The 15,804-nt window shown below is 42.2% G+C and overlaps 2 protein-coding genes across 3 annotated transcripts in view; both read left to right on the plus strand.

Moving 5' to 3' along the window:
• The window catches only part of LOC110503000 (protein kinase C epsilon type), a 299,119-nt gene extending 293,181 nt beyond the window's left edge, over window positions 1-5,938 (plus strand). Inside the window, exon 15 of the mRNA XM_036960862.1 lies at window positions 1,182-5,938. Coding sequence (XP_036816757.1) covers window positions 1,182-1,340 — 159 coding nt within the window. The 3' untranslated portion in view covers window positions 1,341-5,938. The remainder of the gene's footprint in view (window positions 1-1,181) is intronic.
• Window positions 5,939-8,245: 2,307 nt separating this feature from the next.
• Window positions 8,246-15,804, plus strand: part of LOC110503001 (endothelial PAS domain-containing protein 1) — an 87,919-nt gene continuing 80,360 nt past the window's right edge. For both annotated transcript variants that reach the window (XM_036960863.1, XM_036960864.1), the window contains exon 1: window positions 8,246-9,305. In XM_036960863.1, coding sequence (XP_036816758.1) covers window positions 9,280-9,305 — 26 coding nt within the window. In that variant the 5' untranslated portion in view covers window positions 8,246-9,279. The remainder of the gene's footprint in view (window positions 9,306-15,804) is intronic.

Here is a 15,804-nt window from a genome sequence, read left to right on the forward strand (position 1 = left end):
CACAAGAACTGTTCATCAGAAGTTTCCATTGCCGAGCAGCCACACACAAGCTTAAGATCAGCATGCGCAATGCCAAGCGACGTCTGGTGTTGTGTAAAGCTCGCCGCCATTGGACTCTGGAGCAGTGGAAACACGTTTTCTGGAGTGATGAATCACACATCTGGGTTTAGCAGATGCCAGGAGAATGCTACCTGTCCCAATGCATAGTGCAAACTGTGATGTTTGGTGGAGGAGGAATAATGGTCTGGGGCTGTTTTTCATGGTTCGGGCTAGGCCACTTAGTTACAGTGAAGGGAAATCTTAATGTTACAGCATACAATGACATTCTAGACGATTCTGTGCTTCCAACTTTGTGGCCACAGTTTGGGGAAGGCTCTTTATTGTTTCAGCATGACAATGCCCCCGTGCACAAAGCAAGGTCAATATAGAAATGGTTTATTGAAATCGGTGTGGAAGAACTTGACCTCAACCCCATCGAACAACTTTGGGATGAATTAGAATGCTAACTGCGAGCCAGGCCTAATCGCCCAACATCAGTGCCCGCTGTTGTGGCCCAACATGCTGTTGTGGCAGAATGGAAGCATGTCCCCGCAGCAATGTTCCAACATCTAGTGGAAAGCCTTCCCAGAAGAGTGGAGGCTGTTGTAGCAGTAAAGGGGGGACCAACTCCATATTAATGCCCATGAGTTTGTTATGAGATGTTCGACGAGCAGGTGTCCACATACTTTTGGTCATGTAGTGTATGTGGTTGTCCCATCTAACTATCTGAAGAATGCACTAACTGTAAGTCGCTCTGGATAAGAGTGTCTGCTGAATGACACAAATGTAAATGTACTGTATAGCTAGATACCTGCTGGGCATGGGGTACTATGAAATACCTAATGGAGTGTGAGGGGAAGGGATATGTCCTGTTTCCATTCACACAGAGAGGGGACGATGAGCACCTCAACGAATCACACAACGTGATCACTCCATCCAAATCTATATGTTAATCAGCCTTGTTTTATCATTACTTTATCAAATAAGGTCTAATTATTTGGCAGTCATCATCCTGTACTATCTGACTCTCACTCTTCCTTCCTTCCTTCCTTCCTTCCTTCCTTCCTTCCTTCCTTCCTTCCTTCCTTCCTTCCTTCCTTCCTTTTTCCTTCCTTCCTTCCTTCCTTCCTGCTCCTGTACAGAAAACCAAAAGGGACGTGAACAACTTTGACCAGGACTTCACTCGCGAGGAGCCTGTCCTCACCCCTGTAGAAGACGCCATTATTAAGCAGATCAACCAAGACGAGTTCAAGGGTTTCTCCTACTTTGGAGGGGAGGAGACTCTGTCCTCACCCCTGTAGAAGACGCCATTATTAAGCAGATCAACCAAGATGAGTTCAAGGGTTTCTCCTACTTTGGAGGGGAGGAGAATCTGTCCTAAGGCCTGCACACACACCAACACACACACACACACCAACACACACACACACACACACACAAACAAACACGTATAGACACACATACATGCAGGAACACTGACATACACACAAATTTAAGAACACACATACAAACATACATACATACATACATGCAAACCCATGTATTTTCTCCCATACAGAATTATAAAATACACACAGAGTAAATTATTACTTTCACACACTCATATAAAACTCCGGCCATTAGGGCCTCAGATTAGTACCAACTTCAAAACCTAAACCAGAGCATCTACAGCGCTCTACCAGTATCTGTCTGTATGTCTGTCTGTCCATCCGTGCATGCTTTCTAAGTTACAAACCAATGTAATTCAAGAGTAGGTCAGATAGGAAGCCCATCTGCTTTATTATCAAGGTCCTATTGGCTGGTCCAGATCAGAGTGGTGGATCAAACCACACTCTTTGTGGTGGAGGGTGGCCCTAGGATTGGCCCCCTGACACTGAATATAGCCTGGCCCTTGCCCCACTGGACCGGGCTGATAACAGTGATGAAAGCTCCTCACAGTCCTGCCACAGATTGTCACAAGGCCCTTTCCAGTGGACTATGAAATGTACAGGGAATGTTTATGTGACGGTGTCAACTTTTTGTCTATATAAGGATTTAAAGGTCAGGGGTTATGTGTGCTTTGGGCAGGGGTCTTGTTCGACATGGTCTCCTTACAATAGGTCAGACTTTCAACTGTTTCGTCAACCATCCTAGTTCCTCAGTGAGTATATGATACTGAAATAATTATGTTATTAAATTAATCTGTAATTTCTTAAACTGTCCTGTACATTTCTCATTGTACTAGAATGTCCTCCTTCTCTGCCATGTTTAAACTGGATGTACTAGAATGACCTCCTTCTCTGCCATGTTTAAACTGGATGTACTAGAATGTCCTCCACCTCTGCCATGTTTAAACTGGATGTACTAGAATGTCCTCCTCCTCTGCCATGTTTAAACTGGATGCACTAGAATGTCCTCCTCTGCCATGTTTAAATGCAAAAAAAAAAACGAATCCATAGAACCAATGATTGTATTTAAAAAAGCTAAAACCAATTGGTTCACAGTGTCAATAAAAAAGAGAAGCCTGTTTCAAAGTTTCCTCAAGATCAAAACGACGGCAGAATTAGAACAAGTCCATGTACAGTACATCAAATGCCCATTGTGTGTAGCTGCAGATCAGTTACATGTTGTAGATATGCCCACAGTGTTATGGTAGTCTAGCTTCATGTATTCCAAATGAATGTCATGGGTTTCAATGTGGACAAATGTGCTTGTATGCATGAGTGATGGTGGGGATGCAACTGAATGTATCGGGTCTGTTTGTGTGTATGTGTGTGCGTGTGCGTGTGTGTGTGTCAGTAAGTATACTGCACGTACGCTAGTTTGTGTGAGTCTGTTTGTGCGTGTGCATGAGAAGGGCCCTCTTGAAGATTTAACATTTCATTGTGTCTGTTTTATTTTCTTGTGTTTTATTTCATTGTGTGTTTTATTTTATTGTGTGTTTTATTTTATTGTGTGTTTTATTTCATTGTGTTTTATTTTATTGTGTGTTTTATTTCATTGTGTGTTTTATTTTATTGTGTGTTTTATTTTGTCGTGATTTTACTGGATTGTCTTGTTGCTCAGTGTCTGAAATCCTGGATTTCCCTGCTATGCAACAAGACTCACAATCATGTGAGGGAAGGCATCACCAGATAGCCATGTCTTTCCCTCTGTACAGACCACCTTGCATATAGAAGCCTGTGGACTTCTTGGAGAAATAGAGGTATCATCTATTGCATGGTTATGCATATGATGTTATTGTGTATTACTAGAATATGAAAAAGTGACAATGTCCATGTGCAATATTCTATGTCTGTCTGTCTGTTTTTGGTTTCCTTTGCTTTCTTGCCAGGTGTCTTCGCTGTTCATCCTCCCACTGACTCTTTGCTGTTGTTCTGTATGGTTTTGACAGTGTATGCATGGCTGTTTTCATTTGCCTGTCGTTAACCCCATTGATAGCCATGTCTATGTGCTTCCTTCAGAGTGTTCCATCAAACCACCTCACCACCCCTCTCCCTGCCCTCTCTCAACTCTTTTGAAGAAAGGTTGACATTTCCTATAGCATATCTCTTTAAAAATGTAAACATTTTCTATAGCATACTTCTTTAAAAAGGTCAACATTTCCTGTAGCATATCTCTTTTAAAAAAGGTCAACATTTCCTATAGCATATCTCTTTAAAAAGTCAACATTTCCTGTAGCATCTCTTTAAAAAAGGTCAACATTTCCTACAGCATCTCTTTTTAAATAAGGTCAACATTTCCTATAGCATATCTCTTTAAAAAGTAAACATTTCATGTAGCATATCTCTTTAAAAAGTCAACATTTCCTACAGCATCTCTTTTTAAATAAGGTCAACATTTCCTATAGCATATCTCTTTAAAAAGTAAACATTTCATGTAGCATATCTCTTTAAAAAGTCAACATTTCCTGTAGCATATCTCTTTAAAAAAGGTCAACATTTCCTACAGCATCTCTTTTTAAATAAGGTCAACATTTCCTGTAGCATATCTCTTTAAAAAAAAGGTCAACATTTCCTGTAGCATATCTCTTTTAAAAAAGGTCCACATTTCCTGTAGCATATCTCTTTAGAACATTAATATTACCAAAGGTAGTAAATCTATTGGATTCATTAAGCTTATAGAAACCATCGACCTTCTTATTGCATTCAAGCCAAATAACTCTCTGGCCAAGATACAAGATATATAAGATACAAGATATATAAGATGTATGTGATATTGTAAGCCTACACCAAATCAAGGTAAAGTCAAATCTACTGTCATATTCTGTCAGTAGAACACAAAAAGAACAATGTTGGTTTGTTATGATATTGCAAGTTGTACATTCCATTTTAGAGTAGAAACTTGAAAGTAACTTTCAAATGTTGGATTCATAACAGTAGGACTATTTGCAATTGAAGAGGTAGTGTAGTAGTGATAGTATGACTACTGTAGAAGTAGCAGTAGCAGTTGTTATTGTAGTAGTAGTAGTAGTAGTTATTGTAGTATTATTAGTAGCATGTATAACAGTGCTAGTGCTAGTAGTAGCTACTCTGCTATGGGGAGCAGGAGTAACTGTAGCAACAGTGGTTGTAGCAGCGTTAATAGGTGACGGTATCATGGAATCAACTGTCAAAGCAATACTGATGCCCCTGCTCCACACACACCACTGCATGAAGGCCGCTCATACACCCAAAGCAATACTGATGCCCCTGCTCCACACACACCACTGCATGAAGGCCGCTCATACACCCAAAGCAATACTGATGCCCCTGCTCCACACACACCACTGCATGAAGGCCGCTCATACACCCAAAGCAATACTGATGCCCCTGCTCCACACACACCACTGCATGAAGGCAGCTCATACACCCAAAGCAATACTGATGCCCCTGCCCCACACACACCACTGCATGAAGGCCGCTCATACACCCAAAGCAATACTGATGCCCCTGCCCCACACACACCACTGCATGAAGGCCGCTCATACACCCAAAGCAATACTGATGCCCCTGCCCCACACACACCACTGCATGAAGGCCGCTCATACACCCAAAGCAATACTGATGCCCCTGCCCCACACACACCACTGCATGAAGGCCGCTCATACACCCAAAGCAACCACACCTTTGACACAGCTGCACCTATGTCAATTAATCACATGACCCCCAACATGAGAACAGTGTTAAAGAGAGGACATTTGTGTTTTGTTTTGTAAGATGGCAGACGCACGTCCTACTCCGACCCATACGGACGGTGTCCCTAGAGGTCCAAAATGCTCCAAGCCAAATCCTTAACTCCAACTTTCTATGGTCCTTTTATTGTGTACTTTTTAAACTGTTTGTAAAGGAAGAAAAAAAACTCATAGGAAACTAATTTGTCTGTTGTAAGGCCAGTGAAGCAGATGAATGAGTACAATGTACATTGTTGAAGAAGTACATCTGGCGAAATATTATGTGTTTGTTACATACAGTAGAATAAAAGACACAGCGGTGGGCCACATGCATCATATTACTGTATGTACCTCTGTACATGTAGGGTTTCCTAATGGAGACTACTTCTGTAATAAAAGCATGCTCATTTAAGAATATCTATTGGAATGTCTTTTTAATCCAGGACGACACTGATTCTGGGTCTGGGAATCTGGACAATAGTATTGGATTTCTGGTTTCTGTATTGTGAAGCTTTCTATGTACAGTTTGTCACCTGGCTGTTTTATTTTGAAGTCCTTTGGCATTCATTACTGTATGTAATTGTAAGCATTTTGGCTGTGTGCCAAAAGGATGTGAATGTGTACTGTTGGTTTTTGGAACTTATTAAATATAATGATGTCAAATTAAAGAGTGGATTTGCTTGTTTTAGGGCTAATTTTTGTTCAGTGATAATACAAATGTATGCAAAAGAGACCCAGGTCTCTGCTAAAATAAAGGTCAAAAAGCTCTCTATGAAACACTGTTTACATTGCCAGATTGGGTTATATCCTTCCTGTTTGGCCCTGTCCGGGGGTGTCCTCGGAGTGGGCCACAGTGTCTCCTGACCCCTCCTGTCTCAGCCTCTAGTATTTATGCTGCAGTAGTTTATGTGTCGGGGGGCTAGGGTCAGTTTGTTATATCTGGAGTACTTCTCCTGTCCTATTTGGTGTCCTGTGTGAATCTAAGTGTGCGTTCTCTAATTCTCTCCTTCTCTCTTTCTCTCTCTCGGAGGACCTGAGCCCTAGGACCATGCCCCAGGACTACCTGACATGATGACTCCTTGCTGTCCCCAGTCCACCTGGCTGTGCTGCTGCTCCAGTTTCAACTGTTCTGCCTTATTATTATTCGACCATGCTGGTCATTTATGAACATTTGAACATCTTGGCCATGTTCTGTTATAATCTCCACCCGGCACAGCCAGAAGAGGACTGGCCATCCCACATATGCTCTCTCTAATTCTCTCCTTCTCTCTTTCTCTCTCTCGGAGGACCTGAGCCCTAGGACCATGCCCCAGGACTACCTGACATGATGACTCCTTGCTGTCCCCAGTCCACCTGGCTGTGCTGCTGCTCCAGTTTCAACTGTTCTGCCTTATTATTATTCGACCATGCTGGTCATTTACGAACATTTGAACATCTTGGCCATGTTCTGTTATAATCTCCACCTGGCACAGCCAGAGGAGGACTGGCCACCCCACATAGCCTGGTTCCTCTCTAGGTTTCTTCCTAGGTTTTGGCCTTTCTAGGGAGTTTTTCCTAGCCACCGTGCTTCTACACCTGCATTGCTTGCTGTTTGGGGTTTTAGGCTGGGTTTCTGTACAGCACTTTGAGATATCAGCTGATGTACGAAGGGCTATATAAATACATTTGATTTGATTTGATTTGATTTGATTGGGTTGAGTGTATATAGAGTACTGTACAGTGTCCATAAGTGACCACTGTTGGAATGTACTCTGAGATACACATGGTTAAAATGATAACACGATGTGCCATTAATCATTGACTGATGTTGCCACATTTGGGTATTCTTCCCTTTCAAAGCAAATGTTGCATTCCACACTAGTGTCATGGAAACTGAATATTTAGACCAGGGATGGGCACCTTTGATGGGGGTGGGGGCCACAATAAAACAGAACTCCTCATGAGAGGCCGCAGTTGTTCATGGGTCTGCGTACCCACATCCAAAGTTGTGAAGTTCATTTCATGCAATTCTACTCATTTTGCCATGGGGCGAAGAGAAATGTTGGCAGTTTTTAACATGAAAAACTGATGATCAATGGAACCCAGCCTGGTTGCTTACTACAAGTTTTGATAGCTGCGGTTAGACTAATTTACCAATCTAAAAATGGGCTAATTGAGTGACTGGTAATGCAAAACCACATTTTGAAGTTGCACCTTGTGTATTCTATTATTCTAACTCTCAACAGTAAGCTGAGACTCCTTTACCAAACAGCACCTTCTATCTACATTGATCTACTGTTCTGTATCCTAGCATCGCTTCCCTTCCTTCTTTTTTCAGCAAATATGTTTGAGAAGGATGGCAGTTTATATATTAGTTATAATGGTTCATAGTGACCTAACAATTTTCACATTTTAGTAATTTAGCAGACACTCTTATCCACAGCAATTAGGGTTAAGTGCCTTGCTCAAGGGCCTATCAACAGATTTTTCATTAGTCAGCTCAGTGATTTGAACTAGTGACCTTTTGGTTACTGGCCCAACACTCTTAACCGATAGGCTACCTACTGCCCTCATCTCAGTGAACCTTCAGTTTACTTGTTTAATCCTTGAGGTAAATCATTTGAATCACAAAGCTGTTTAGACAGGCAGCCCAATTCTGATATTTTCTTCACTCTTTGGTCTTTTGACCAATCAGATGCCTGTGCAGCCCATTAACAGCCTGAAGAAAGGTGAAACGTCACAGCAGCTGACGTTTTTATCAATACATTTCAGTCGATTGGAATAGATGAGTGTCACAGGGTTGATGTTTTTCTTGTTTATCTCATTTTCTGTCTGTCGCTCTCCCTTCCCCTCTTTCACCCTCTCCCCCTTCCACCCCCACTCCCATCCTCTCCCCAACCTCCTCCAACCCCTCCACCCTTTCACACCCTCTCCGTCACTCTCTCCCCTCTCCCTCTCCCCCCTCCTTCTCCCATTCTCTCTTCCTTCTACTTTCCCTCCCACTCCTCTCAGCTCTCCCCCTTGCCCTCCTATCTTCCCCTTCTCTCTCTCCCTCCTGTACCCCTCCATTCTCTCTCCCTCCTTTTTTCCCTGCCTCCCCTCCCCTTCCTCTCATCTCCCGCTCCCTCTCCCTCCTCTCTTTCCCTTCTCTCTCCCACCTCTGTCTGTCTGTTGACTCTCTCTCTCTCCCTCCTCTCTCCCATACAATATATTTTACAGTATGTTTTACTCATCAGTTATGGACAAGACTGTATGTATATCACATCTAAAATGTAAAAATAAATAAAAAACAAACATCTTCCTCAACATTTCGGAATGGGTAAACAGGCAATGTTATCTCAGCCATTGACTAAAACAGTTATTTCTTCAGGAAATTATTTTTTAGTAGAACCATATTTAAAGACAGCAGAGACTAGTGTGGACTTTGAATGTCCCAACTGGCCCCAACTGGCTGGCATTTATGACAGGCATGTGTTTTTCTGTTTCCATCACTTCACTAGCACATAAACAAATAAAATGATCGGAGGATGACATACTTATCTGCACTATGCAAGGCCAATAAGTTCATCACTGACATGTACCTACACAACAGAATGTACAGGGCAAGTCGACTCAAAGGTGTAGACCTACCAGTGACAGTATAAAACTTCGAAACAATCAGTGTAGGGGGTTGGGTTATTTAAGGCGGTTCTACACAGCATTTTCACCAATCACTGGTCAGATTGACTGAGCGACTGTCATCGGTCCAGCTGAGGGTAAGAGAGAGAGAGTACGGTGGAACGGGAATAGAAGTTTGAGCAGACTAAGGAAACTTTGACGGCAGACCCGACATTATCCAACTTGTGAATTATTTGTAGGCTAAAGCCTGTGTATTGTACCTTTTGTTAATCGGTGAATAAATAGGCTGTACAATCCTTGGCAGTGTTCTGAGACTGTACAGCTGCCAACTGCTTCTGAAGGACAACTTGTTTATGAAATGGACTGTGCGTAAAGAGCATTACATTTTCTCAATTTGACTTTCAATAAGTTTCACTGTGTGCGTCTTATGTTGCTTTAAAATTGTTGAGAAAGTGGACTGAGTCGGACTTTCGGGGAAATTCCAATTGTTACTAAACTTTGCAAAAGAAAACATGACTGCCGATAAGGACAAGAAAAGGTAATGTCGATTTTTGAAATATTTCCTGTTTGGCTTGTTTATTCTTATGTTAATACATTATACAATCAATGTTAATACAATCAACACGTTAAAGTGTAGGACTATTAAACTATTGTCCTCGTGTATCTATGAGTGACATTTCGCAGAAAATTCGCAGAACGGACACCTGCTGCGCTATAATAAAAGCGCACTGTGCGTAACGTGGTAGCCTACAGGCACGCTACTTGACCATTTTAAAGCGCTGCTTGACCATTTTGAAGCGCTGCGGTCTAGTTCACTACAGTGCAAATTCAGCAGTCATAAACGGTGTCACGGTTGTGGGGGTAAATTTAGATGGTGGTGAATATGTAGCATTATCCATCTTCTGCAACTTTTATTTGTATTTTTTATTATTATTTTTTTTTTACATGAAATGAAATAGAAGAATATAATAGTAACCATCACCCATTTTTCATATTGTATTGACCATGGTGTAGATTCCACTGTTTAAAGCCTGCGTGATCAATTAGGCAAGGTCGACAAATGCTGTTGATTGATTAAACATTGATAAAACATTTGTTTTATTTAAGGACCTCAATTTTTGTTTATATTGCAGGCTATTAGCCTATGTTGTATACATAATTGATCATGATAATGGTATTAAACATATTCTACTTAGTAAAAAAGATAAAACATGTCTTTTCACAATCACAAGAAAAATGTCAGTGCTGAAAAGATTTACTGAGGGTACGTGATCTGTTGTTCTGGCTGTGAAATGAAATAAACATGTATGCATTTCTCTTTGCATGCTGCTCCTTTCTCCATCTTCAAATGAAACAGACACTTTCTGTGACCTTTTGTATTTTAGAGTGTGTTAAGTGTGTAGGGCTCATGAAGGGTTGGAAAAACAGCAACTGTTAAACAGACGTAGCACACATTATTTGCTTAACAGAACGTCTCAAACACTCAACCAATAATAAATATACAGTCCCTTGAGTGGTGAACCGCTAAGGGGAGAGTTTCGTCATCTATAAGAGAGTTTCAGAAGATTCATAGAAACACAGAACTCCTGTAACCTCAACTTTAATCTCAGAACTCAGAGCAAAACTAAATATTAACCCTCGTGACCTCTTCATATGAAGAGAACGGACTAAAACATTCCTTTAACCACAAATATTACCACACACTACTATATAGTGTGTATTGAGTGTTGCCTGGTGATGAGCCTGTAGTTCTGAGGTTGACAGTAGAGCCCTTCTCACAGCACACTGTCCCTCAGCCTGTGGCACTGGAAACTGGATAACTGTTCACCAGCGTCAGTTTACTCTGCCCACAGCTCAGTGTCTTCAAAAATATATTTAAAATCTTTGAATTCTTAACTCCTTGATATCTCGTCTGGCTCCCTAGTAGAAGACAGTGGATTTGTGCATCCTTTAGTTTTGGAGTGTTATCTGTATTGGGTGCTCTTTCAGTAATATGGTTAGATGGAGACACCATAGCCCCCTGAGGAGAGCACTGTGAGAGTCTAGTGATGAGACGAGCGAGCGCCTCTCGGTTTGCTTTCTCAGACACACACTTATACAACACAGAGAAGGAGTTTCCGTTAGCCATAACTGATACAACACAGAGAAGGAGTTTCCGTTAACCATAACTTATACAACACAGAGAAGGAGTTCCCGTTAGCCATAACTTATACAACACAGAGAAGGAGTTTCCGTTAGCCATAACTTATACAACACAGAGAAGGAGTTCCCGTTAGCCATAACTTATACAACACAGAGAAGGAGTTCCCGTTAGCCATAACTGATACAACACAGAGAAGGAGTTTCCGTTAGCCATAACTTATACAACACAGAGAAGGAGTTTCCGTTAGCCATAACTTATACAACACTGAGAAGGTGTTCTCGTTAGCCATAACTTATACAACACAGAGAAGGAGTTCCCGTTAGCCATAACTTATACAACACAGAGAAGGAGTTCCCGTTAGCCATAACTTATACAACACAGAGAAGGAGTTCCCGTTAGCCATAACTTATACAACACAGAGAAGGAGTTCCCGTTAGCCATAACTTATACAACACAGAGAAGGAGTTCCCGTTAGCCATAACTTATACAACACAGAGAAGGAGTTCCCGTTAGCCATAACTTATACAACACAGAGAAGGAGTTCCCGTTAGCCATAATTCATACAACGGAGAGAAGGAGTTCCCGTTAGCCATAACTTATACAACGCAGAGGAGTTCCCGTTAGCCATAACTTATACAACGCAGAGAAGGAGTTCCCGTTAGCCATAACTTATACAACACAGAGAAGGAGTTCCCGTTAGCCATAACTTATACAACACAGAGAAGGAGTTCCCGTTAGCCATAACTTAAACAACTGAGAGAAGGAGTTCCTGTTAGCCATAACTTATACAACACAGAGAAGGAGTTCCCGTTAGCCATAACTTATACAACACAGAGAAGGAGTTCCCGTTAGCCATAACTTATACAACACAGAGAAGGAGTTCTCGTTAGCCATAACTTATGCAACACAGAGAAGGAGTTCTCGTTAGCCATAACTTATACAACACAGAGAAGGAGTTCCCGTTAGCCATAACTTATACAACACAGAGAAGGAGTTCCCGTTAGCCATAACTTATACAACACAGAGAAGGAGTTCCCGTTAGCCATAATTCATACAACGGAGAGAAGGAGTTCCCGTTAGCCATAACTTATACAACGCAGAGGAGTTCCCGTTAGCCATAACTTATACAACGCAGAGAAGGAGTTCCCGTTAGCCATAACTTATACAACACAGAGAAGGAGTTCCCGTTAGCCATAACTTATACAACACAGAGAAGGAGTTCCCGTTAGCCATAACTTAAACAACTGAGAGAAGGAGTTCCTGTTAGCCATAACTTATACAACACAGAGAAGGAGTTCCCGTTAGCCATAACTTATGCAACACAGAGAAGGAGTTCTCGTTAGCCATAACTTATACAACACAGAGAAGGAGTTCCCGTTAGCCATAACTTATGCAACACAGAGAAGGAGTTCTCGTTAGCCATAACTTATACAACACAGAGGAGTTCCCGTTAGCCATAACTTAAACAACGGAGAGAAGGAGTTCCTGTTAGCCATAACTTCTACAACACAGAGAAGGAGTTCCTGTTAGCCATAACTTCTACAACACAGAGAAGGAGTTCCTGTTAGCCATAACTTCTACAACACAGAGAAGGAGTTCCTGTTAACCATAACTTCTACAACACAGAGAAGGAGTTCCTGTTAACCATAACTTCTACAACACAGAGAAGGAGTTCCTGTTAACCATAACTTAAACAACACAGAGAAGGAGTTCCCGTTAGCCATAACTTCTACAACACAGGAGACATGGTGGTCATCTTAGAGTATACTATTATTTTTTTAACCTTTATTTAACTAGGCAAGCCAGTTAAGAACCAATTCTTATTTACAATGATGGACTAGGAAGTGTGTGTGTGTGAAATGTCTAGTCTTTATTGCACGGGGTTTATTGCACTGGGGTGAATCATTGCTTCTGGCCTGGCTTGCACAGCAATGTTTATTTGAGCAGTGATATTGCATACTCAGTTTTATGGACCATGTGTTATTGTGAGAGGATCCACTTACAGGATTGTTTGATGTGTTTATTTACTTACCGTTCTCATATGCCTGTACAATAACACTTTACAAGCAGCGTGACAAATGTACTGCAAGCATCCACTTTCTTCCCTCTTTCATTTATCAAGCAAAGGATCTATCTATTCAAAATGTTTATTCTCATAGCTATCATTGTGTACTGTATTATAAAGCATTCTGGCTATCTACACCAGCCACTTTGTGCTGGTCTGTTTTGGTTTGTGGCTTTGGTGAGGTTACGTCACCTTTATTATGGGGTGCTCTCTACTCTCTCTTTCTCTGTGGCCTGTTCTGTGCTGGGTCCTCTAAGAGAGCCATTGGCCTGTTAGGGAGAAGAACATCCCTGCTCTGGCCAGAGCCCCTGTCAACTCATCCATTCAGCCCATTGGCCTGTTAGGGAGAAGAACATCCCTGCTCTGGCCAGAGCTCCTGTCAACTCATCTATTCAGCCCACTGGCCTGTTAGGGAGAAGAACATCCCTGCTCTGGCCAGAGCTCCTGTCAACTCATCCATTCAGCCCATTGGCCTGTTAGGGAGAAGAACAGCCCTGCTCTGGCCAGAGCCCCTGTCAACTCAGCCATTCAGCCCACTGGCCTGTGGGGAAAGAGCTGGCACCATGCCCAATGCCTTGCCACAGCACGCTATCCAAACATTACCCAAACACTGACTTACCCCGCTCAACATTTCTCCTTTAGGCCATGATTACAGGTTGGCCATGGGATTTAGAGACATAAACCAAATTCACACTGAGAGACAGTAGGTGGTCCCACACCTCTGGAATGTCTGTGGCTGTTTTACCTCAATTGTTTGTGGATCCTTTTCAAACTAGTGGAGCGAATGGGGAATTGTAGTGGTTTAGTTCCTGCCATGAGTGTGAGGGATAGGCAGTATTGAATATGACTTGACATTGAGTAGATGGCTGACTGGCAGTGAACAGAGAAACGAGAAGAGAGCTGAGAGAGAGCCAAGTGTGCCAGGTAAGTGCCCCTAGGAGACTCAGCACTCAAATGTCTTTTTTATTTTACTCGGCAAGTCAGTTAAGAACAAGTTAAGAACAGCCTAGAAACAGTGGGTTAACTGCCTTTTTCAGGGGCAGAACAACAGATTTTTCCATTGTCAGCTCAGGGATTTGATCTTGCAACCTTTCATTTACTCGTCCAACGCTCTAACCACTAGGCTACCTGCTTCCCCCAATGCCTAACTTTATACACACACACAAGCACACGCGCACACACACACACTCAGTTTAGTTTCTCTTTCACAGTCATTTGGGTGGCAGGTAGACTAGCAGCTAAGGGCATTGGGCCAGTAATCAAAAGGTTGCTGGCTTTAATCCCCGAGCCGACTTGTTGAAAAATATGTTGATGTGCCCTTGAGCAAGGACATTAATCCTAATTGCACTTTTAAGTCACTCTGGGTGAGAACATTTGCTAATTGGCTGAAATGTCAAATTTGCTGGAGCTTTAAATGGCATGCTAGTAGCACAAAAACTGCCTTTGTATAAGACCACTGTGGGAGGTTTTGAGGGTTTTAAAGAGACAGAGAGGGAAACAGTCTTTCCCAGCTGTATGATGTCTTAAAACTGAAGTATGTCGTTTATTGTGACAAGTTCTCAGGAGGATCCATGAACGCAGGCTTCTGAACTCCCAACCCCTCTGGAGAAACCGCAGGGGGGAGAGGCAGAATCCTTGTTATGGTTTGGGAACCTTTCTTTCCTCCTCTCTCTCTCTCTCTCTCTCTCGCCGAAGCAAGTAACGCAGATAATAAACAAGAGTGAAATAAACAGTAAAAATGAATTATAAACATTACACTCACAGAAGTTCCAAAAGAATGAAGACATTTCAAATGTCATATTTTGTCTATATACAGTGTTGTACCGATGTGCAAATAGTTAAGGTACGAAAGGGAATATAAACTCAAATTAATATGGGTGGTATTTACAATGGTGTTTGTTCTTCACTGGTTGCCCTTTTCTTGTGGCAACAGATCACACATCTTGCTGATGTGATGGCACACTGTGTTATTTCACCCAGTAGATATTGGGGTTAAAAGAATTGGGTTTGTTTTCAAATTCTTTGTGGATCTGTGTAATCTGAGGGAAACATGTGTCTCTAATATGGTCATACATTTGGCAGGAGGTTAGGAAGTGCAGCTCAGTTTCCACCTCATTTTGTGGGCATTGTGCACATAGCCTGTCTTCTCTTGAGAGCCATGTCTGCCTACGGCGGCCTTTCTCAATAGCAAGGCTATGCTCACTGAGTCTGTACATAGTCAAAGCTTTCCTTAAATTTGCGTCAGTCACAGTGGTCAGGTATTCTGCCACTGTGTACTGTCTTTTTAGGACCAACTAGCATACTAGTTTTCTCAGTTTCTTTGTTAATTCTTTCCAATGTGTCAAGGGGTAACCTAGTGGTTAGAGCATTGGACTAGTAACCTGAAGGTTGCAACATTCCTCTTTCTCCAGCCAGCCTTACCGTAATGCCGTTCCTCATGTCAGCTGGCCCTAACCCAGCCCTCAGTCCCAGGCACATTCCCAACAGTCTCCCCCATTTCACCAGAGATATTAATACGGCTGTATATATCCACCATTGCCCCTATGTCTTTGAGCTATGATTCATAAGGATCCTACGTCTTGGGCCCTTGTGACAGACTATTTTATAACAGATGGTAGTCAGATCGAATGGGAATCTCCTTGGTCCAGACTGCAGGCTTTATAAGGCTATGCTAGTCTCATTAAGATGTTGAAGTGGCATGAGAGGAAAATGTGTGCATCAGGTTATGAACTTGAAGAGGTAGGGGAAGGGGGGAGTGGGGTGCAGGCCCTAATCGGAACAGGCTGGGCGTAATCCCATCATCCCTTTCAGTGAGTGTATCAGATCCAT

This window comes from Oncorhynchus mykiss, chromosome 23 (assembly GCF_013265735.2).
Source record: "Oncorhynchus mykiss isolate Arlee chromosome 23, USDA_OmykA_1.1, whole genome shotgun sequence".
Lineage (NCBI taxonomy): Eukaryota > Metazoa > Chordata > Actinopteri > Salmoniformes > Salmonidae > Oncorhynchus > Oncorhynchus mykiss.